Source organism: Capsicum annuum, chromosome 8 (genome assembly GCF_002878395.1).
Source record: "Capsicum annuum cultivar UCD-10X-F1 chromosome 8, UCD10Xv1.1, whole genome shotgun sequence".
NCBI classification, from domain to species: domain Eukaryota; kingdom Viridiplantae; phylum Streptophyta; class Magnoliopsida; order Solanales; family Solanaceae; genus Capsicum; species Capsicum annuum.
Window position 1 is genome coordinate 164,362,094 of NC_061118.1, and position 24,242 is coordinate 164,386,335.

General features: G+C 32.8%; 2 protein-coding genes, 1 long non-coding RNA gene and 2 other non-coding genes across 5 annotated transcripts in view; 1 reads left to right on the top strand and 4 right to left on the bottom strand.

The window, feature by feature from the left end:
• The window catches only part of LOC107840177, a 7,409-nt gene extending 3,947 nt beyond the window's left edge, over nucleotides 1-3,462 (bottom strand). The window contains exons 1-2 of the long non-coding RNA XR_001665202.2: nucleotides 3,322-3,462; nucleotides 2,433-2,505 (exon numbers count right to left, since the gene is read on the bottom strand). This is a non-coding gene — a long non-coding RNA (uncharacterized LOC107840177). The remainder of the gene's footprint in view (nucleotides 1-2,432; nucleotides 2,506-3,321) is intronic.
• Nucleotides 363-434, top strand: TRNAP-UGG. The gene has a single exon. It is a non-coding gene; the product is annotated as a tRNA-Pro (tRNA).
• Nucleotides 3,463-7,870: 4,408 nt separating the features above from the next.
• On the bottom strand, nucleotides 7,871-7,942 carry TRNAG-UCC. The gene has a single exon. It is a non-coding gene; the product is annotated as a tRNA-Gly (tRNA).
• A 2,003-nt stretch (nucleotides 7,943-9,945) lies between these two features.
• Nucleotides 9,946-12,254, bottom strand: LOC107879483 (endo-1,4-beta-xylanase 5-like). The gene is made up of 5 exons (XM_016726517.2): nucleotides 12,032-12,254; nucleotides 11,741-11,907; nucleotides 11,111-11,209; nucleotides 10,201-10,971; nucleotides 9,946-10,137 (listed from the first exon to the last, which is right to left on the bottom strand). Exons 1-5 carry the CDS (start codon nucleotides 12,252-12,254, stop codon nucleotides 9,946-9,948), a joined length of 1,452 nt encoding a protein of 483 aa, XP_016582003.2.
• A 1,815-nt stretch (nucleotides 12,255-14,069) lies between these two features.
• Nucleotides 14,070-23,808, bottom strand: LOC107879937 (endo-1,4-beta-xylanase 5-like). The gene is made up of 8 exons (XM_047395638.1): nucleotides 23,617-23,808; nucleotides 19,961-20,159; nucleotides 16,495-16,541; nucleotides 16,165-16,387; nucleotides 15,864-16,027; nucleotides 15,586-15,684; nucleotides 14,644-15,417; nucleotides 14,070-14,518 (listed from the first exon to the last, which is right to left on the bottom strand). Exons 1-8 carry the CDS (start codon nucleotides 23,806-23,808, stop codon nucleotides 14,159-14,161), a joined length of 2,058 nt encoding a protein of 685 aa, XP_047251594.1. The 3' UTR covers nucleotides 14,070-14,158.
• Nucleotides 23,809-24,242: the final 434 nt, after the last annotated feature.

The following is a 24,242-nucleotide window of genomic DNA, read 5'->3' on the forward strand; positions in this document are numbered from 1 at the left end:
GGGTGCGAGAGGTCCCGAGTTCGATTCTCGGAATGCCCCTTGATTTTGCTGAAGTTTTAATTTACTCTAAGTTGATATAACTTACCAAGGGCTCCTTATTCTCTAGCTGACTCTACAGGTGAGTATGTTCACTTATTACAACCAAATATTGAAAGTTTCCCCACTATCTACAACTAAAAAAACCTTTAAAAGCATTATCAGGTCTCTCTGTGTACATTATTTAACATTGGAGGAGCCCCTAGACATGGGAGAATTCTCATCCCACCTAGAAAATCATTTCATAGGATGGTATAATCTCCAGCATCCTGAATATGATACTTCCAGCTATCATTTAGATTGGGGGTGGAGGGACACCAAAAGTAGGGCATTTGGTCTAGTGGTATGATTCTCGCTTTGGGTGCGAGGGGTCCCGAGTTCGATTCTCGGAATGCCCCTTGATTTTGATTTTTTTGTTTACTGTAAGTTCATTCAATCTTCAATGCTCCTTCATTAATAACAGATTCTATTTGAATAAAACACTTTTACCAGCATACTCCTGTCTTTCCATATCAATTAATAACAATGTAAGAGCCCCAAGACATTGAAATGCTCGTCACTCCTAGAAAATTAGTTCATAGAACCGTATAAGCTCCAGACAGCTGAGCAGAAACTTCCAGCTATCATTTAGACTATGGGACCAACAAAAGCTGGGCATTTGGTCCAGTGGTATGATTCTTGCTATGGGTGCGAGAGGTCCCGAGTTTGATTCTCGGAATGTTCCCCAATATTTTAACTACCTTTTTCCAAGCCTTACAAGTCATTAGAAAGCAAGTGTAGGGTTTTCATTCAACACTTTGCTGAACAAACAACAGTGAGATTTCTGTTCTGAGTACTCAGCACATTCATAAAGTACTAATGATGTTGGGATTCCAATGATCAATGGAATTCACCTTTGCATCATGCACAGACAACAAAATTTTATTATTGTATTAAATACTAACAAAAGGAAACTGTTACGAGAAAGCACGAAGTACATATCACTGATCCAAACAGTCAGGACAGAATTCTAGATCTGATTCTCCTTTCTAGTGTATTTTAGCAAACCATTCTTAGTGTGTGACTTTCAGCACTCTCTTTGTTCCCATGTTCAATACAAATTCTGATCATAAATCAACCAAGACAACTAACAAAAAGAAATCATACGCCAACCAAGACAATCAGCCAAAAGTAATGCTCTTTGACATAACAACATTTAGGCCAAGTTTCTTCACAAATAGAGAACACCAAATGGCGGGTAACACTTGATGCTTTGAAAGGTAAATTTTTTTGGATCACAAGATAAAAGTAATAAATCAAAGGTGCTGGTAGTATGCTGACTTGTGCTGACCTTACTAATTTACAAGTAAGCAGATCTGGAACTCCGAACTAAACGTAGAACTCCTAAGAGATTCTTATATACAAAAGAGTAAGTATCTTAGCACAAGAAGTAACACAAAAGAGTAAGTAGATTTTAGAACAATATTCACTGGTATGGATCATGCAGGTTAAGAATCATAACATAAATATCAATACAGAAAGGTTTAAAAGAAATCAACAAAATTCTAGTGGTTTGATATGTTTTTGGGGACAAAGCTCTCTGAATTTTCTACTCAAATCAGGAGTTAAAATGGATTCCGCTAGTTGATGAAATATTATATTTCTGTTTAGTTGAGCAAAGGCATAAACATGTGAGGTTCATGTTGTTTTTTTACCCAATTTACAGACAATGAGCTTCATAGATATATAAATGAGAATACTGCCCCTATTATTCAAGCAACAAAGAAAAAATCAGAAGGAACGTAAACCTAACAAGGAAAGCCAACTTTCTTCAAAATATTATTCCTAAACTTGGTGCCTCTGCTTATGCTTAGAATTCACTTCAAAAAACGGTTGTAAAGCATGAAGCAATGAACAAGATTATATCAGAGACACAGAGGGCAGAGGCAAGTCCATATGTTCCTTCTTCCAGGTTTCCCCATTTATTAATATACTTGGAGTGCAAGTTCAGTGGCGTAATGCATGAGGCTGACATGGAAGTGAGGCTTGACACACAAGTCATTCAAAAGAGAGGAAGTTTCAAGTATCTTGGGTCTATTATCCAAGGAAATGTGGAGATTAACGAGGATGTCACTCGCCGTATTCTAGTAAGGTTGCATTTTTATTTCCTCAAAATTGCACACATACAAGCCCTCACAGGCTAATTGTGACAGCCTGGCAAACCTCTGCCATGAGGCAGGTGCTAACTAGGCCCATTGGCATCCTCAAAAACAATTCTCCACACTGCCCACCACCAACCGTGTTGCTTCCATTCGAAGATGAACAAGTGACCTTGCTTTGGAGCTAATTGAAAGAATCTAAGCACACAGTTCAATATGCTAAAGACAACAAGTGAAGTAGCTTAAGATTTTAATAACCTTTTCGGATGCCCTTAAGCCCCCGCGATGTGGAATGTCATATATCTCTGGGATGAACCATGCTTTCTTCTATCTAACAAGTGGTTAGGAAAATGTCAGATTTTGAACTAATCAAAACTCAGAAGTCCCAATCAGCAAATGAATTCTAGAATAGCTAGTGGAACTTATGTAATTGCAACTATACAAAATCCCTGACTTAGATATTTCAATGTGTCTGCTTGATTATAAAACCTAACTAGCAAATATGTAACGTACGCAAGAGAAAATAGCTACTTTTTCAAGTCGAGATGACATAAAAAGTGAGATACCGTGCGAAACCCCGACCTCTGGTGAAAAGACCATTTAATTTCACAAATTTGCAAAGAGTATCACCACAATGAAATGAACAGAAATATTTGGAAGGTAAATCTCAATATATGCTACTCCTTCCATTCCAATTTCGCTCTTCATATTTTGGGACATCCCAGAACATTTAACACAATTCCACCAACAATATCCTTCTATACAACTTTCACAACTTTAAGAAATTCAAATTCACTAACCTATCAAATTTTCAAAACTTTTAAAAATCGAAACAGCCTCTCACCCTCCAGGAAGTAAGGATAAAGTCTTTGTACATCCTACCTCCCCAGAACACACTTGTGAAATTACACCGGATATTTCTGGCATCAAATTGATTTTTCAACTAGTACTTCAAGTATATTTATCCACCAGCAGGCAAAGTCAGGAAAAAAAAAAGAAGAAGCAAAATATAGATACAGCGAAGTAGCAGTCAAACACGAACAAATAGGTCCATTTCACAGTAAACAGATAAATTAACAAACAATTTGGCTATACTAGAGTATGAATTTGACAGACAAGTTAGGTAAACTAAGGAAAATGCACAAACCTGGAATGTGAATAATCGATCCTTCTCCAAACTCGCGAATGGCGGAGCTTTTAGTATAAAGGGCTGCTTTATTTTGTTTGTACTTTAGAGTTGGAGAATGTTCGCAGCATAAGCAGAGAATTTTTTTAGTATAAAATTGTACTTAGCTTTTTAAATTTTTATTTTTCTTCTTAATTTGGCCACCATGCCCTTTCGCGCCTTTTCACCGCCACCCGTCCAACGAAATAAAATATTTTTAAATTTCTAAATTTAATGTTAAATTATAATCAAATAGCTAATTAAAACGGAGAAAATAATAAAGTACTAGTTAATAAATTTAAATTAAAAAATACATAAAATGTATTAAATGTTCCTTTATTTAGTTTTGTAGTTTTGAAAATGTCACGTAAAAAACTAAAATTAAAAACTTATTTAAAAAACATTAAAAAGTGAGTTTTAAAAAAATTAAATATAAATAAGTTAAAATAGAAGGAGTAGTATTCAATTCGATTACAGTTGTACATGGTTTTAGGGGAATTGCATGTTATTTATTCTTTACTAGAAATCAGATGTAATTTAAATATTTGTATCACAAATTTTTATAAAAAAAGACAAAACGGATGCATAAAGTATTGTGTTTAAGCTAATCAATTATTTAATAATATCTGACAGAATAGCACAAAATTCTTTTATTTAGATATAAAGATATACGCTATATAAAATATTTGATGCGAATAGATTTACGCAAATACAAGTAAGTAGATGAAACATATATCCATGTCTTGAATAATTCAGCGTGAGATCTATTAAGTCAATATTAATACAACAAACATTAGTAGCTTGACATAAGAGTAAGATTTCAAAATCAACAGAGGTCTTCTTCGAAATTCAGCCTCCCATATTCATGATTTAGGTTCGTAATATATAAGTTTTTATTAAGAAATATATGACAATTGAAAGCCAGAATCTACAGTTCGTGGGCGTAGGAATATACTAATAAGCAGAAAGTTTGATAAGATGATCAATATTTTTTTGTAGATATATAGCTTTGATCATCAGTTATTATAGGATAATTGTTTGTATAACATTGATACTTGTTCTCGGTTTTTTAAAATCGTTTTACCTCCACCAATTCTAAGAGGATTAATAGTGTTGTTATTTTCCCTTCAGTGCAACTCCAATCCTCAACTTAATTATCTGGCGGTGTTGGAGATGCTCAATCACTTACATTGTCAACACTTGGATTTGATTGTTCGTTCCAAATAATAAAATCAAGTGCAAATGATTCAAATTAGTCAAACTCAAAATAACGTTCGATATTTAAAAAAGAGAAAAGAGTCAAATTTATTCCTCTACTTTGAAAATTGACTAAATATGCTTTTTGTCTTATATTTTGGGGTCAAATTTACTCTTCTACTTCGAAAAAATGACTAAATATACTTTTTATCAAACTCTGGGATCAAATTTTCCTCGATGTCAAACCTTGAGACCACACTTATCTTTGTTGTTAAGAAACTTTTCATATGTACCATTTATTTAATAATTAAAAAAAAGCACAAAATCACATTAAATGACTCATTTTGAAAAACAAAACACACACTAATCTAACCTGCTCGGTCCAACCTACAAAAATACACAAATAAATATACTTCTCACTCTATTCTATTGGTCGATTTTTTCTACTGAACAAATATACTTTTCTTTCAATGTGCAATGCTGGTAGGTTGTTATGAATAAAAAATAAAACGAAATGGGATAACACAAAAGCATGGAACGGAAGAAAATGTTAATTACAACTGTATTCATGTTCAAGTTATTTTCAAATTTCAAAATTTGATATATAATTCTATGTGCATCTAAATTCTAGAATCAATGGATAAATTTTTTGAGTAAATAACATGATAAAAAAATTATGCAGATCCAAATTGTATATAAAAACATAAAAATAAAGAGATATCATGAGTGACACATAAAAAGACTTCTTAACTCAATTGTTTGTATTTGCTTGAGTTATGCACTGATAATATCTATCGCATTTATTTGTATTTATGCATTGATAAATATTTTGTAACTTAATCTCATTGGATAAATTTGATCAACAGAATTGAGGGGGTGGGGTGGGGGCTATATATGTAATATGTTTGTGTCTTTTTTGTGGCTGGGGTCGAATTAGTTGAGGTAGATTAGAGTGTGTTTGATTTTTAAAAAATGAGTCATTTAAAATTGATTTGAGTTTTTCCATTAAAGAAATAATACATGTGAAAAATTTCTTAACAGCGAGGGCAAATTTGACCCTGAAGTATGCTATTAAGGATCAATTTAGCACTAAAGTATAACGAATGATATATTTAGCAAAGTAGAGAGGATAAATTTGACCTTAAAATATGACAGTCAGAATAAGTCAGAATAAATTTAATTCTAAAATATGATAACGAGAATAAATTTAACCCCTTTTTCTAAAAATATTCCAGGCGCGAATGATCCAAATTAGTCGTTATTTGGCCAATCTAATATTCCATTGGTTACCCCACTTGGTTGGGAGGACGAAACATCCTGGAAGCATGAAGGTGGAAGACGAACTACTTATATATATATTTGGAACACAAAGGAAAATGGTAGATGTAAAACAAACAACATAACTTTTCACAAATAATTAGTGGAACCATAGCAAAAGATTCTGCCACACTAATTCAAATAAAATAAAAATGGAGAATTTCAGCTGGTTGGCAAATTGAACTTTCATTTTATTTTATTAGTGATTGAGAGTTTGATTTTTCACTTTATGATCTTCTTATTTATTTTTCCGTTCATCATGAAAAGTTATGTGAGACAGTGAGTGGTTTCCCAAATGGGAGACTTGGATTCGAGTTTTCTCACCAACAATTTTTCAATCAGAGTTCGTCGCACCGAGCCTTTCTAGTATAGTTTGTATTTCGTTTGTAATTTGGGAGTTACTCTTATGATCAAGAACGGATTTACACCGGGCACTACAAATTTCTCTGAGGTTCCAAAGTAAAAAATAAGAAGTTATTTTCTTATTTATGGACAACACACATCTAAATAAATGTAACAAAAGGAAACACGTTTTGGATTTATTATTCAACAAGTTGCCAATAGAAAATGAAAAGGATGAATCTAGCTAGCTAAAAAAGATCTTTTTTTACATCCACATATTATTGGCAGAGTTCCCTAAGTAGATTTTATTTTATACACGAAAACGACACAAGAGAAGAAGGATTGTAAATCGTTCCAAATTTATAACCTCTTTTAATTTTTAAAATTTACCTAAGTTTGCTCAACCTACATGAATTCTGTAGTCTACAGAACATGTTGAATCGACATTTCTTGCAATTGTCTGCAGGGATCTAATGAGCATAAAAATAAAACATGCATGTTCTTTCACGGAAATAATCACCCTGGCTCAAATGTGTAAAAGGTACGAACCGTATTCCTATAATACAATCTATAAACTTTGCATATGCATTAAAAAGTTCGCTATGTGTTTTTTTTTTTTTTAAAAAAAATGGAAATAGGGAAGGGAAAATAGGAAAGGAGATTACAAGATGAAAAATCAAACTTTCATCAATAAGTTGAAAATTTAGATAGTCAAACCAACTGAGTTAGTAAGATTACCTGGGAATATTTAATCGTAAACTCAATTATAATTGTCTATTAATTTGAGATTGATAAAAGCTCTCCAATTTCAAATTCTAAATCCGTCGTTGGTATGGCCCAGGGCCTTAATTTTTGACGTATAGAGTAGGAAGCATCCGGGAAACAACACATTGAATTTCTTGTACGTACCATGCAATATCATCCTCAGCCAACGTAAACACACAGGGACAAGACAACAACCTAACTAGCTTCATCCAATCCTCTTTTTCTTTCAATTATATAAAGAAAATCTAGGAAGTTTAAAGCCTGTGTTTTCTAGCTAGTGGTCCTTTACAGTATTCCTTCTCCATATATCCAATCTTTCGACAAGTTGAGTTGAGAAATATCGAAGAAGAATTCATAATAAATTGTATAGTATATAGTAAAGATGATGGGTTATTTTATGGTGATTATTGATGGAATGAAGCAATTCGTAACAACACTATGGGAATTGCAAGAGATGAGATTCTCTGCCATATTTGATGACTTGAGCTACATTGCTATGACCATCATCATGGCTGCTGCCTCTTGTTTTATTGACGTAAGAGCACCAATTACATCAGCATCTTTCTAGCTGCAATTTAATTGTTTCCCCCCCTCCTAGCTATTTTAGTTGGTTGATTAAGTCTTCTAAGATATCGACCTGTCTTTATATATTCAAGCAACGTACGTAATATAGTATGTTTTATAATTTCTCATTTATTCCCCAAAATTTTGATCGTATGCTTCTTTACCTGTCTTCGCAATGTTACTCGAGGGCATTTAGGATGTTTTACTTGAATTTTACGAGGAAAAATACAGCGATTATTATGTAGACACCCCCCCTATAATTATCTATTGAATCTGGAATGAGCTTAAAAGCTATATCACCAAAAAAAAAAAAAAATTATATTGAAAATATTTGCAAAATGCTGATTGCGTCTGCCGGGAGTCGAACCCGGGTCTATTGCTTGGAAGGCAATTATCCTAACCGTTGGACTACAGACGCTGTTGTTCGTGTGAATCACGATTTATCATATTGAAATGTGGATCAATTTAAATTTGAAACCAATATCAAGTGATTTCTTACATAACAGGCGAAAATGATTAAACAAGTCGAATTAGGACAACTAGCCTCTCTACTTACACGCGGTAGTGCTAAGAATTGCATATATTTCACCTTCTCCGGACTTTGTGATTTCACTGTATATGTTGTTGTTATTGAATTAGGATTGGACAACTAGTTAGCCACCACAATTTGTTTTAAAATATCTTTAGTTTCACATTACCTGAAGTACTTAGTATTAAGCCGCTGCACGCCTTCTCTCTTTAGAATAAATCATGCACCAGTACGTTGGATTCCAAAAGGTCCTCGGAATGCTAGAGCCACATGAGCATCTCCATGGCTCACTTTGACCCAAGCTGCTAAAATAGCAGATTGGATTGAAAATAGATTAATTTAATAAATGAGTCGGTTATTGATCTATCAAAAGGTAATTGGGTTTATTTGAATTGAGTCAAGGTTGGCTACACAATAGTCAAAGCATTTTTTAACTTATAAAAGAAGTATTTTAGATCAAAATATTTTGACAACGTGCGCAGTGCGTCATAGATCAATTTGGACTAATATTTGGCAGGTTCTCTATCTCTTCCTATAATGTTTCAATTAATTAACACACTACCATTTAAAATAGTAACATGTCAGAAAAACTTGTTAATATTATAATCTTTTTTTCCCTAAAACATCAAATATTTCAAAAATAAATTTAGTTTGCGATTTTAAGAGTTAGTATAAATAATAAAATTAATTGTAGTACTTGGAGCGACCTAGTATCTTTTTCAAGAAATATTTTTGGGTGAAACCATATGAGGCAGCCACTATGAAAGTGTTATTGTTGGACTTTGTAGTCCCCATGTTTGCAAATATATCCAGATCGTCTTTAGCCATTGAAATTCACAACTATTCCTCCATTAGGACTAGTAATTGTATGAAGGAGTAACAGTTATTCGAAAAAAAGTAGTAGCAAAAATATATGACGACCAGATATAGTTTAAAGGGAATTAGAATAAAAATTGCCAAATTTAAGGAAAATTTAGCTATTTTGTCATCATTACAACATTTCAAGAAAAATTTCGTATCTCCATGTTCAATTTAATGAGATTAATGAGTCAATTCTTAAAAATCATCTCTAATGGCCTAAATACATAACTTGAAAAAAGATTAGTACACCTCATTATCTCTAAGGGCCTAAATAGTTTCATCACACAGCAATGAATTTGTAACTTAATAATCTTTCATCACTACTTTCAGATGTAGTAGATATCACTGACAAATTATGGTAAAACGACGAATCTGCCATCAAAGGGTGAGTAACAACGGCTTTGTAATCTCCATGGAATAGTGGAGTCTGAAAATAACCCTCTGTATTTGTAGTCCCAATCAAATCCTCATGTGATAATGTGTTAGGATCGAGAACCCGGTTATTGCAAAATTTAGCCAAATAATGTTATAATGACAATAACAAAGACAATAACAAGTTGATAGTAACGGTATTTAAAGAAAAGATAAAGGAGACACAAATTTAACGTGGTTCGGTCAGTGTGACCTACGTCCACGAGCGGAGAGGAACAACTTCACTATATCAACAAGAGTACAATAAAGAGATTACAAAATTAGAGTAGTCACTCTAATTAACCCAAATATCTCAAGAGAAAACCTCACAAGATCACTCCAAAAGAAAGGGCTCACACAAAGTATTTCCCAACACCAACTCTCTTAACTTATTACTGAAGAATAAATACAAGAGAATGAAAGAGAACTCTTGTAATTTGATGTGTATTACAATTGAGAAAGAAGTCTTCTGTTTATAGAGATGAAAATGGAGACAAGTAGCAACTTTGTTTGAACAAGAAGCAACTTGTTTGAACAAGTAGCAATCTTGTTTGACAAGTCCAAAAAATAATCTTCCACAAATATTTGGTAGAAACTTCCTTTGACAAAACAAGAGTGAATCAAATAAAGGCCACATTACACAATGTCACACGAGTTTTGTCCACAACATTTCCAGTAGGCAGATTTTTGAAATTGTTATCAGTCAAACACATTCGATAACATCCGGTTGGGATCCATGCTGACCAAATTAGTAAGCCTTCAACAGCTGGGTGACCAACTACCTCCTTTATAATTTGATCCAAGAATTGTGCCTTTCATGCCAAAGACTAACTTAAGAATCTTGAATTCGCTTTTATCTGAGAATTAATTCGTACCTGATTTGGGCCGCGTTGAACATCCAACTCAGTGATCCAGATGGGCAATTTTGCAGAAGCAAGTGTATCGAGTGCGGTCCTAATATACGGAGTAACAAAATGTCCTTCCAATCCAATTCCAAGAGGACCCGCGTACCCTCCTGATCTTATCTGTTTAATCTTGTTAAGATAATTGACTGGTGATGATGCTCCATCACGTTGATCTTCTATCGTATTATACTCGTTCAAGAACAGCGGCGTCTTATTGTCAAACTGTGAAGCCAAACGAAAAAAGGTGGCAGATGCAGTTGGGCCAAGTTTACTCTCAAAGAAATTGGAGTGAAGATTTTCATTCACAACATCCCAATGAATAACCTGGCCTCTATACTTCGCAACGACTGACCCAACCCTTTTTCCAGCAGCAACAAAGAGTTGTTGTGGGGATAGTGTACGGACCCAATATGGCTGCATTTTCGGGTCATCCCAAAGTATATTATGGCCTCGGATAGTGACACCTTTGCTCTTGCATAATTTGACCATTGCATCGGAGGTTGAGTAATCTACTTTACCTTGAGTTACCTCGGTACTGTACCATTTCATTTCATCTTCAAATACTGTGTACTTGAATCTTGAGAAGAACCAGTTTTGGTAAGCACTGTCGTTAAGGATGTTTTTGTTGATAGCAACACCAAATGGGAAATTGGCTCTTCTTTGTACCAAGGAGATAGTTGCATTAGGTAAAGGCTTGCCCTGTGCGTCAACCACTTGGATTGCCACTTTGTTTTTGCGTATCTACATAATATTAAACTGAAATTAATCTAGTTTTTTTTTTCTTTTTAAGAAGATGTAGATTGAAAATGAATACATATATAGATGAAATAATAACAATTAATAACAATTTTATCAAATTTGGTTAAGTTTCAATTTGTACCTTTTCAATACTTTGATTTTGATGGGACGTCCACTCTTCTCGGCTGAATGGTTGTACCGAAATACTGTCTACCCATATGTCAATTGTTGCATTGTTGGTCTAGGAAAAAAAAAGGTCGAGAATAAGTAAAGATATTTATACAATCAGGTTATTTTGACGTAAATCTTGTTAGAGTTTTTGCCTGATTTTTTACTATACTATGTTTTACTATTTTTTGGAAGGAAAATAAAAGTTATCATAATTACTTTTACTTTTCATGAAAGAAAAATATAATTCTTTTTCATATTTGCCTAACCTCTTTCTTGGAGAAAAATTTTTGGACATCTAGAAATAAAAGACCCTTCTCATACCATAACATAAGGGGAGATTTTTTGCTCTAATAGTTTTATATTTTCTTTTATATTAGGTTTTTATATATAGCCCAATTGATCAAACTATATAATCATCATGTTTTAAGTATGTTTTTCTTTTCGTCTGATTTATCGTCTCAATAGTTTGAGACTAATAGCTTCCGCATGACTCTCTTTCAATTTCGAACCCAACAAATCTTCATGTGACAAACACTAATCGGTAACAAAAATAGTAACTAGTCAAATAGATTTGGAATAACGAGGGAGGAAATTTCATCACCTCAAAATAGAGTTGGGCCGGACCAGAAGCATTGACAACTAAGCCACCCTTAAACATGGACCAACAACCAGACTTAGCAATGCCCCAAGCAGCATGTTGAAAACCACTTTGTGGCTTGAATATGACTGCTACATTGGCATCATCACCATGGCTCACTTGTAACCATCCTACAAATTAAATATATATAAAAAAAGAATAAACCAAACTTTCATCCACTCAATGCTTAAATTAAACATAGTTTGCGAGCATCATATATGATCACGTATAGTTTATATAAGTCGAGGATAGTACCAGAAACTACGTAGTTTATGTCTTTTTCCAATTGAAACTCTTGTGACAAACCATGATATGGTCCTTTCCTGTGTGAGGCAACAATGAAATTGTTTCCATCACTTGAAACGACGTTCTCAATTTTAGCATCTCCCAGAATGGTCCATCCATTTAATCCATCATTAAGTTCTGGATTGACCACTATCCCTCCTTCATACTGTGGCTTAACAGAATCTGCAAGCATTTACGAATACACAATTACTATATAGTCATTGTTATATAGCTTATGAGAAAATAAAAGAAATGTGTGTGATACAAAATTTAGCATACGTAAGATAGCAAGGAAATAAGGCCGTTTTTCAAACTGAGATTAAAGTTGCAAAATATTATTACTTCCCCTTCAATATTTAAACTAAATCTAACAACTTAATCAAAAATTATATTGACAAGTGATAAAAATTTGTACGAAAGTTTTGATCTATACATCAGTTGAATAAAAAATTTCCCTGTACTACTCCTCTCCAAACAAGGCAAATTATATAGTAAAACTAAGAATTATTCATAAACTAATTACATTGGGGATGCTGTTAAACAGAGTAATGATATACATGAAGTGTTCAACATCAATAGTATTTATAGTAAAAAGTTTATAAGGCTTAAAAATAAATATGGTAGAGAATTAATTATTTCACGATTTGGTGGATTCTAATTCAAAATCGACCAATTCTAACGAGGTCCATAAATATTTTTAAATTAGTTACTGCATTAGAATAAATGAGAAGTTTCAAAAATAGCAAATGTTTGACAAAAAATTCATCTTTCATAATCATATTTTATGTATCCGATTCATATCTGTTGTATTCATTTTTACTCAATAGTCTCTATTCATAAATCACATAGATACATTAATCACATTTTATTTTTTTATTTTTTTTCGAAAAATACGACTGCATCGAATACAAGCCATGAATAATGACGGAAACATCATAATCGCGGATTGTATTTTTATTTACCATCATTTTTTTATTTTATTCTTTTCTCCTTTTTAATTCTTTTCTATTTTTATTTTCTTTTTCAATTCTTTCTTTCATTTTTTGTATTTTTTTCTTTTTCATGTTTTTTCTTTTTGTCTTTTATATTTTTTTTTTCTCTCTTTTTTTTCTTTCTATCTTTATCATTTATTGTTCTTTCTTTTTTTTTGTTCCTTTTTTCTTTTTGGTACTTTTTTTTCCCTTTTTTTAATCTTAGATTTTTTGTATTTTCAAAATATATAGCTACTCGAGTACAAGTCACGAATAATAAATAAAAATATCATAATTGCTTATCGTATTTGTATTTAGTTCATCATTTATATTTTTGTATTCATTGATACAATTATATTTGTATTTGCATTTTATAGTTTGTGCTTGTTTTTTAATATATATTATAGTTCGTATTCGTATTTGTATTTTATAGTCCGCACTTGTATTTGTATGTTATAGTTCGCACTTAGTAATTGTATGTTATAGTTTGGACTTGTATTTGTTGGGTTCAATTGGTCTGAATGGAAAATGGAGGAAAATTCTTACAGGGAAAGTATAAATGAGAGTAGACCTTGATTTGGATTCCGTAGCTAACAACCGGTTCATTAGACCTGGTGCACCTTGTATTTACCGATTACTATTAGAGCCCTTGCTAGTGGGAAGGTAGAATAGGCATATTTTTATTGATCTCCCTCGAGTAGGAACCTACTGATATGATATTTGACTCCTTTATGATATTGTTGGACATTCGAGCAGCAATGTTTACAACTCCGATTATTTTTTTCCCAGCCATTGAGTGACTCATCGAAGTCTGGACTCACAACTATTCCTCCATTAGGACTAGTTATTGTTTGAGGGGGTAGCGATATAAAAAGCCAAAGTACATGTATATATTTAAAGGTGATTTGAATAAGAAACATCAAACTTTAAGCGAAACTTTAGGCATTCTTTCATCGTTATAAGCACCACGTGTATTAACATTACAAGAAATTGCATCAAACATGTTCAACTTGATGAGTTTCGTAACTGTGCAATAATATGTTGTGATAATTCTTTCATTCAAATTTGGTATTCATAACATTTACAGCAAGCACAAAAGTGCAATCCAGTAAGAAAGAAAATAATCTCATACAGTAGTGAATTTGTAACTTAATGATTTCACATGATCACTTCCACCATTGGGCGTCACTGTAAAATTGTATTGAAATGACTTTGGAACCGAAGGATGAGCAACAATGGCTTTGTAATCTCCATGAAACAGTGAAGTCTCAAAATAACCCTCTGCATTTGTAATCCCAACCAAACCCTCGTGTGACAATGTCACACGAGCTTTGTCCACAACATTTCCAGTAGGCAAATTTTTGAAATTGTTATCAGTCAAACACATCCGATAACATCCATATCGTTTCCATCCGGACCAAATTAGTACGCCTTCAACAGCTGGGTGACTAACTACCTCCTTTATAATTTGATCCAAGAATTTTACCTTTCATGACCACAAAAAAAAAAATGGAAAAAGTGAGAACGTTTTTTATTAAAAAAAATATAATGTGTTCACCGACTTAATAAAATCTTTGATGTGCTTTTAATTTAGATGAGAGAATTAATTACCTGATTTGTGGAATTAGTAACATCCAACTCAGTGATCCAGATAGGCAATTTTGCAGAAGCAAGCATATCGAGTGCGGACCTAATATAAGGAGGGATCGGCAAAGAAAAATGTCCTTGCAATCCAATTCCAAGAGGACCACCATACCCTTCTGTCCTTAATTGTTTAATCTTCTTGAGGTAATTTGCTGGTGATGATGTTTCGTATGTTTTTTCTATTGTAAAAAATTCATTCAAGAACATAGTCGTATTATCAAACTGAGAAGCCAAACGAAAAAAGTGAGTAGATGCATTTGGACCAAGTTTACTCTCGAAGAAGTTGAAGTGAAGATTTTCATTAATAACATCCCAATGAAAGATTTCGCCTTTATATTTTGCGACGACTGACTCCACCCTTTTATCTGAAGCAATAGAGAGTTGTTGTGGCGAAAGTGCAGGAACCCAATTTGGTTGAAGTTTGGGGTTATCCCACAATATATTATGGCCTCGGACAGCAACACCTTTGCTCTTGCATAATTTGACCATTGCATCAGCTTTTGAGTAGTTTACATTGCCTTGAGTTACCTCGGTACTGTACCATTTCATTTCATCTTCAAATACTGTGACCTTGAATCTTGAGAAGAACCAGTTTTGATAAGCAGTGTTGTCAAGGATGTTTGCATTGATTGCAACACCAAATGGGAAATCGGCTCTTCCTTGTTCTAAGGCGATTGTTGCGTTAGGTAAAGGCTTGCCTTGTGAGTCAACTACTTGGATTGCCACTTTGCTTTTGCGTACCTACATATCATTAATTATCCTGGTGTGTTAACTTCCTATGTTGAATGAAAATCCAGTTTTTTTCCTATCTTATTATCTTACGATTAAATGAGATTGAATAGTGTATGATCCTACATACATGAAAAGTAACATCTTTTTTTTCCATCTTTTGGTAAGTTTTAGTTTTACCTTTTCAATGCTTTGATTTTGATGGCGCTCCCACTCTTCTTGGCTGAATGGTTGTACTGAAATACTATCTGCCCATATGTCGATTGCTGTATTATTGGTCTAGAAAAAGGAAAAAGAAAAGATATTGAATAAGACTTAAGATATTTACACAACAATATAATGTTACTTGTATAGTTAAATATCTACACGATAAACACTAATCAGTATCATGTTTGAAAAAAAATAATTACTCAAATAGATCTTGATTAATTAACGAGGAAGGAATTAAGTTTCATCACCTCAAAATAGAGCTGAGCAGGACCAGAAGCATTAGCTAGTCCACCCTTAAACATGGACCAACAACCAGATTTAGCAATGACCCAAGCAGCATGTTGAAAACCATCTTGTGTCTTGAATATGACTGCTATACTGGTATCATCACCATGGTTCACTTGTACCCATCCTACACATTACATATATTCATTTACCCTAAGCTTAAAATATAAAACAATAACTATTTGGATATATAATATATGGATAATTCATTAACAATAACCATACAATCGTATATAATGAATGTATACAAGACAAGAGTGGTACCAGAAATGACATAGAACTTGTCTTTATCCAGTTGAAATGTTTGTGAGAACCCATGATTTGGTCCTTTCCTCTCTGAGGCAACGATGAATTTGTTTCCATCACTTGAAACGTTGTTTTTGATTTTAGCATCTCCCGCAAGAGACCATCCATTTAATCCATCATTAAGTTCTGAATTTACCACTATCCCTCCATTATACTGAGGTTTGAGAGGATTTTTCAAACACTGCAAACACAAATTAAGAAATCATGACAAATAAGTATTTAGATTATCAACAAGCTAAGACAATAAATTCTTGCAAACGAATATGAGAAGAGATTGAGATGTTATGCCTCGGCTGTATAACTGTAGTCATAGTCGTGTGCATAAGCTTTGAGACCTGTCAAATATATAACAATAAAGATATAAATCAATATATGTCATTTTGTTAATGAAAACTACAAAAATTTAGGGTGTGTTTGGTATGAAAGATAATGTCTCCTCGGAAATAAGTGGTTTCTTACTTACTGATTTTAATGAAAATAAAAAAAAATATTGTTCAAGAGCATTAATATATAATTTAGACAAACAATGTGAAGGTGGGGAGGGAGTGGGAGTGGGGGTCGAGGGTGTAGGTGGTGGGTGTGGGAGGTGCAGCGTGGGGGAAGGAACGGGCGGTGACCGAGGCAGGGAGTGGGGTTGGGTGGGGTTGGGTAGAGTGTTAAGATTGGAGTAAGACAATCAACATGAAATGTCACTTCTGAAACTTTTTTTAAACCACTATTATTAAGAAAGTCGTTTTTCGGATTTTAAGTAAATTATTTTCAGAGGAAAAATATTTTATAAACATTAGATCAATCAAATGTGGGAAAATATAAATAGTTTCTAAAAGTTATTTTCTTCTGTACCAAACACATCCTTAATGAAAAAAAGATAATACAAACAATGGACAAAAGAAATACAAACATGTCGAAACAAGCAGTATAGAGTATAACACTTGAACCGGATTTTTCCTTTTCATGACGTCCATCACAAAAAATCTGCATTTACAAATCCACAACTGCTATGAGAAAAAAATGTGTGATGCAATACCTAGTGTATTCCCAGTTAGTGGGTTCTGGGAAGGGTAGAGTGTACGTAGACCATACCACTACCTCAAGAGAAGTAGAGAGGCTTTTTTCGATAGACCCCAAAAATTAATTAAATTGATAAGTGATAAAAATTTATAGGAAGTTTTGATGTAAACATCAAAAAATTTCTTGTACCACTTCGATCTCTCTAATATATATTCTAGGGCAATAAGAATTCTTTATACTTACGCTGAGATTGAGTTAAAATGCAATTTATGAAGTTTTCAACATATGAGACGTATTTATAATGAAATAGTTTTTAAGATTACTTAAAATAGATTTGCTTCGAACTTTTTCCGCCAACGACTTATGTAATGGTTGGCCTTATAGAGCTGGGTAAGCCTTATTCCCTCTCCCTTTCATTTATCAATGAGTGGTATAAAATTCAACTATCTTTTGGGGATTTTAATTCATAATTACCATTCTAATGATGGTATATTTTAAGTTAGTTACTATAAGAATATTATGTTTTGAACCAACCGTAGTATAGAACTTATTTTGATTCCAACTTTTGAGGACTTCTCAAAAAAATTGTTTATCATTATAAGAAAATATAAAAAAATTAAACATGATTATCAATCGTAAAAATAAAAAATAATAAATTTTTATTTAATATCATTGTATCAGGGGCGACTCAAGTAAATTGGTGGTCTAAGACGAAAATCAAATGAAGACCTTAAATTTTCAAAAAAAAAAAAAATCTTTTTATAAAGTCTATATTTTAAATTATGAGATGCAAAGTTATAAATATTATAGTTGATTTTTCGTAATAATTTTTTTTGTATTAATATAACTAATGCATTTAATCTTTCTTGAGACATACTTTAAATAAATCAAAATTCTTCTATAATTCTTTATGTTTATAAAAAGGGTTTATTTTTTTACAAATAATATTTAAATTTTTTAATAAAAATCTATAATCTATTATTATTAAAAAAAATAAAAATTAGGCCCCTCAAATTTGGGGACCTTAAGCAGGCGGTTGCCTTTTTTTTGTTTTAAAAGAATAGAGCCGGCACTGAGTTGTATCTAGACTTTAGGAGTTTGTTACTTTTCTAATGCAACAACAAAATTAAGGTTGATAATTTTACACCTGGATTACTAATTCGTGAGATATATAGTATTATTTTATAATAGGATAAAGAGTCGAAAATGTTTTTAAATTATGTGAAAATTATAACATTTGTCCTCCATTAATACTTAATAGTTAGTCCCAATCATATCCCAGTCGTAAGTTAATTGACTTGAATGTACTTATTCCGTAAAAAGCTTGATAGAATATAATTAAATAATTAAGGACATATTTGGACCTACACAAATATGTTAATAACATGTTTGTTCCAATTTAATTTCTAACAACAATTATGCAACAACTTATGAAATTACATGTACAAAGCAATTTTGTTAAATTAGAAATCTTAGGTAAAAACACCACAACAATAATTGAATAGTTTACCACTTAATAATTCATTAGGTTAAATAATATAAACCGTACCAAAATCAGATTTTATTTATCTAAATTTGAAGGATCTAAAAATGCTGATTTCCCTAAAAATAAATTTCGATATCTTTCAATAAAAAATCAGTTGGACAAATTTATCTATTAGAACCAAAAATAATAAGCAATTAATTGCATGTCACTCAAACAAAAATTGTGTTGCATGAAATTAATTTCCCATGTTCCATTCTTTTATGCGACCACCTTACCATGGAGGCCTATGCATTTTGTTTTTCGTTTTTGGAGGATGATTAATCTTTACTTCATAGTCTCCATGAAAAAAGTCCAACTTTTTTACTATTCGCACTATTTACTAGTTGGCTTTATCTGTGTTGCACACTTGCCCAATATTGCTACCTGAAAATTCTAAGATAGGTATAATTCTATCATTTATAGTTGAAAATCTTTATTTATTTAGCTAATAAATTTTCGAATGTGCGAATATTATTTTATATATCTTGTTTTGATTAATAAATTTCATATAAATTTTTTTAAGTTATTAATGATTGTTATTTATAATACTTTTAATCTTAATTTTACAAAAATATTATTATACAAATCTATAAATGTGTGAATTATGTTTTAATATTCAAATGCAATGTTAAATTAATATAAAAACATACAAAATTTAACAGTTGCCAGCTGCAGACCATTACTTTTTATATATAGGTAGGAAAAGGACATCGTTTTCATCCTAAACTATAGTCAAAAAGTCTAAGACACACTTAAACTATTGGAGTGACCTAATACACACTTAAACTACTTAAAAGTGAAATTTTTTACCCCTAAATCTGACGTGAAAAAAAATATAATTATTTAATTAAAAATAGGCACGTCTAAATTAAAAAATAATACACAAAAAAAAGTTAAAACTAAAATTTCAATTCAAATTCATCATCTTCTTCTTCTTCTCCAAATTCAAAAATCCCCAAACTAAAAAAAAGATGTTTAGAATTTTTGAAGGTTTCTAAACATCCATCTTCTTCTTCTTCTCCAAATTAAAAAATCCCCAGCATCCATCTTCTTCTTCTCCAAATTCAAAAATCTCAAACTGAAAATTTCAATTTGAATTTCAAGTTGCTAATGAGTTTCGAACGATTAACAATGGGTGAAATTCTTCCTCCTTCTTCTCCCAATTCAATTCAACCATCAAAACTAATTATCGACCCCATCAGAGCTGCAAATGCGTACAAAAGATTTCAAAGTTCGCAATTTTCAATCTTCCCATATCAAGAAAACCTCTGTATTTTGTGGTACAGTTTCTACATTGTTTGATCTTTGATTTGGCATCGACATCGGCATCGGCATCGGCATCGGCATCGGTGTTTAGAGCTTCCATTAAGTAGCCATCCAAAAACATCCCATTGTTCCAATTTTGCTGATCCTGTCCCTATGAAAATCACTAAAAGTTTTTCATAATCAATAGGCTTCTTTGAGGAGAAATTTTGATTTTTGTTGGTGAAGTTTTTCATTATGAAGCTTTCCATTTAACAGTTTGGGGATTGAGGTTGTTGTTGGTGTTTTAACGGTTTTAGAAAAAAAAAGGATAAAATTTTCTGCACATATAACTAAATTCTATTATGCAGAAAAGTGTATCTATAATTGAACATTGAAGAAAAAGAAAAAAAAATTGAGCTCATAACAATGAAGGTATTAGACAACAATGGAAGTTTTGGATATTGAAGAAAAAGAAAAAAAAATTAAACAAATAACAATGGAGGTATTAGACAACAATGGAGGTTTTGGATATTGAAGAAAAAGAAAAAAAATTAAACTCATAACAATGGAGGTTTTGAACAACAATGGAGGATTTGACTATTGAAGAAGAAAGAAAAATAATTTAAATTAAAATTTTTTTTTAATGAAAATAATAAATTTATTATTTTTTTCATATCATGCTGACGTGGCATTGACGTGGCAAGCGCGTGTGCAACACCACACTACATGCAAGTGGTATAATACTTTACAGGGTGTAAAAAGTTTCACTTTTATATAATTAAGGTGTGTAATAGGTCACTTATATAATTTAGGTATGAATTCGACTTTTCTTATATAGTTTAGAATGAAAATGATGTCTTTTCCCTGTATAGATATAAACATTCATCAAACTTTTCAAAATTTACCAAAGTAGACGTAGATGACTGTGCAAATAAAGACCAAAATAGGGGCAAAAAATGAAAACTTGAAAAGTAATGCATATGGACAAATTTGGTATTAGATTTGGCTGCTGTGCGACTTGGCCAAGAAGTCCAACTGGCAATGTGAAAACATGAAGATTTCACTCAAAATTCAGTAAAGAAATAACTAAAAATTTGAGCTGAAGAAGACGAATCAAAGAGAGAAAAAAAAACTTTATTCTTTCTCTCAAAAAATGAATAATCGTCGCTTTACAAAAATATGTGTCCCTTATATTTTTTCTACTAACTATTATAAAACATTGGGTCACTGTCTATTGGGTTCACAACCCAAATACAAATAAATATAAGAGGCCCAAAATAAGTAATGCCAAAACCCCCGTCAAGTTGGAAAGAGGTAACACTGCCAATTTGAGCAAGAAATTATGATGAACAACTTCAGTGAGAGGTTTGGTAAAGAGATCAGCAAGTTGTGAAGAAGTAGGAACATGGTGAAGAACTGCTAAACCATCACTAAGCTTTGTTCGAGTGAACTGACAATCTATATCAATATGCTTTGTTCACTCGTGGAAAATGGGGTTCCGAGCAATGTGGATGGAAGTTTGTAACACCCCGCAAAATCGTCCATGCGTTAGCTCGTGGTAATATGCTCTTAGAGTTAAATGACTAGAATAGTGTCAAAGAGAATTAGTCTCATTTTTGGCTTCCAAAATGAGTAAACTTTAAACCATATATAATTTCCCTAATTTCGACTTTTTATCATGTGGGAAATTGAATGAGCTTTCCGTCGATATAAGATTTGTCCAAATTAGATACCCGGGCAAGAAGTTGTGGCTAATTTAAGTCCTAATCATAAACCAGCATCATTTTGGTGCTTGACACGTTGCGGAGTGGGTCTATTTAGCAATTGTCAAATTCCAGTAGCCTAGCGCGATTGTGGCACGTCGCGGTGGCCCATAAAATCGGGCTCCCAGTTATATTTTTTATTTCCTCTCATTAAGGGTACATTAGGTATTTTCCACCCTCTTATCAGCTTAAACACGGGATTTTAATCCCAAATGACCTCATTATTGATATTTTCATCAAAAACCATCAAGAACACTTCTTAGGGTTTCAAACGAAAAAACCCAAACAACTCAAGATTCAACCGTGGATTTTTGAAATTGATTGAAGATTTGGAATCCCCAAGCCGTGGACACCAAGAATCATCCTTTAATTTTCTAAATAGAGGTATGTGGGGTTTATCCTAAAAACTACATGGGCTTAAAATCATTAGAGCATGATTTTTAAGATTTTATGCATGAATTTCAAAGGGGTTTTGAAAACTCTGTTCTAAATTACGTACTTCAAATGTTTTAATGTTACTATTGTTTTGACCTTGTGGTCATATCCCCCAAATTGATTTACATGTATACGTATATGTGTGGGATTTGGGATTTAAGATTGTTTGAGAGCATAAATTATGAACTCCCTCTCTTGTATTGGATTAAAGCTTATGGTTTTGTTGGAAAAGAGTTGAAATGCATGTTTTATGATTTGAAAGATGTTTTCTCAATGTCCTTGTACTTGAATATGATTTCAAATTGTTGAGAGGGTGTTTCTTTATATAACTATGTAATGTTAAAAAGAAAGAATTGCATGAGATTGAGACATTTAACATGACTATCTTTGTTTACTGAATCATTGATAAAGAGAATTAACTGCATGGTTTTACATGAGTTTCTTGAAAGAATTATTGATATGGTGGTCCTGAACTTCATGATTTGAAAACATAGATATAAATTGCTATAAATGGCTCAGAGAATGTGACTTGCAAGTCAATGGTATGACGATACCATATATGTGTATATGCCATGACAGAGTTAAAGATTTCAGGGTATGTTTTCAGAGCATGCATGTTTAAAGAACTAAAAATGAGCATAAAGAGGGTTAGGTGGTTACCCGAATAAGGCATGAGTTTAAGAAACTCTTAGCCTGAAATCGTATTTGTCGATACGGGTAGTTTATTATTGTACGCTGGCGACGACCATGTGGTGTAGTAGATTCAGAGACTCCGATCTTGCGGCACACTTGGGTTGGGGGCTTGGCTGCAGAGTTAATGGCAGATCCCATATAGCCCGTGGGATTACAGCTTGTAGGGTATACTACCTAACGCAGAAGTAAGACAAAGAGTGTCACTGATTTCAGATGTTTTCGCAGAGTCTTTTAAAATGCCCATGTGATTGCTTACTATATGATATGTTTATGAACTGCTTTAAATTGCTCTCATATATGTTGAGTATAAATGATTATTTTGGATTTACTCTGCGTACCAGTACATCTGTAATGACCCCCCTCCCCTACCTCTCAGGTTCTGAGGCTCAGTCTAGGGGTCCAGATAAGCAGTAGATAATTCAGACAGTAGATCAGATTGTATAGTGGTGAGCCTTCTCTATTCTAGAAGGCCTGCTTTTTCATCTATTACAGTTTTGGTCTATTGGGGGTCTTGTCCCAGTTTTTAGATAGTTGTCAAATTTTCATGTAGTAGAGATTTATTTTAATCCAAAGATCGATTTTGAATAATCTTTAGAATTATATATATATATATTTTAATTAAGATGAATCTTAATTGTCCGATTGTTTGATCGGACGGTCTAATATTCAGTCAAATAGTGCAACACATACACGACCTTTTAATCAATTACACGATTTTTCCTTCCCAAAAAATCATACAAGTGACCTGTCCCCCTTCCCAATAAGCCTACGATCTTTCCCCACCAACTTTTTCAAAAAATTCAGAAAACCATACAACCTTCCTTCTTCTCTGCTCCTCTCTCTTCTCATCTTTCCCAAAACTGAAATACTAGCTGCGCCGTGGCAGCCATAGCTGTCATCCCTGCAAGATTCCCCTCCCTTTTTAGTCATACCAACCCGTGAATCCCTTCAAGATCAAAAAATCAGACCCAAATCGGTGCTTCAACAGAAATTTTATTTCAAATTCGCATTAAATGCACAAAATAATCCCAAATCGCGACGTGAGTTGTCTCTTTCAACTTTTTGAATTTCAATTACCTCTTATTTGAGGTGGCCGTTGGTCTTTTAAATTCTCAGTTTCAAATTCGAACTTTGAAGTCCGATTTTACCTATAAATATGGGTGTTTTGTACTCCTCAAGAAAGGGGGGGAGGGGAGAGGGAAAAACTTTAGACTACATTCACAAAAAAAACACACAAGGAAAGTCACAAAAAAAAAATTTGGTTTCTTCTCTTATTTTCGGTGTGAATTCGAATCTCGAAACTCGAATTTTAGTGGCCGGAGAGATTCTTGACGTCGGAGCTCCGATTTACTGCCCAACAAAAG

Coding starts and splice junctions, on each gene's coding strand:
- LOC107879483 (XM_016726517.2), bottom strand. CDS start 12,254: ATGCTTGCAGATTCTGTTAAGCCACAGTATGAAGGAGGGATAGTGGTC. Junction 11,908..12,031: donor CATAAACTACGTAGTTTCTG/GTACTATCCTCG, acceptor TTTAATTTGTAG/GATGGTTACAAGTGAGCCAT. Junction 11,210..11,740: donor CGGCCCAACTCTATTTTGAG/GTGATGAAATTT, acceptor TTTTTTTCCTAG/ACCAACAATGCAACAATTGA.
- LOC107879937 (XM_047395638.1), bottom strand. CDS start 23,808: ATGACTAAAAAGGGAGGGGAATCTTGCAGGGATGACAGCTATGGCTGC. Junction 20,160..23,616: donor GGAAGGGGGACAGGTCACTT/GTATGATTTTTT, acceptor TGATTTTCATAG/GGACAGGATCAGCAAAATTG. Junction 16,388..16,494: donor ACTACAGTTATACAGCCGAG/GCATAACATCTC, acceptor TTGTGTTTGCAG/TGTTTGAAAAATCCTCTCAA.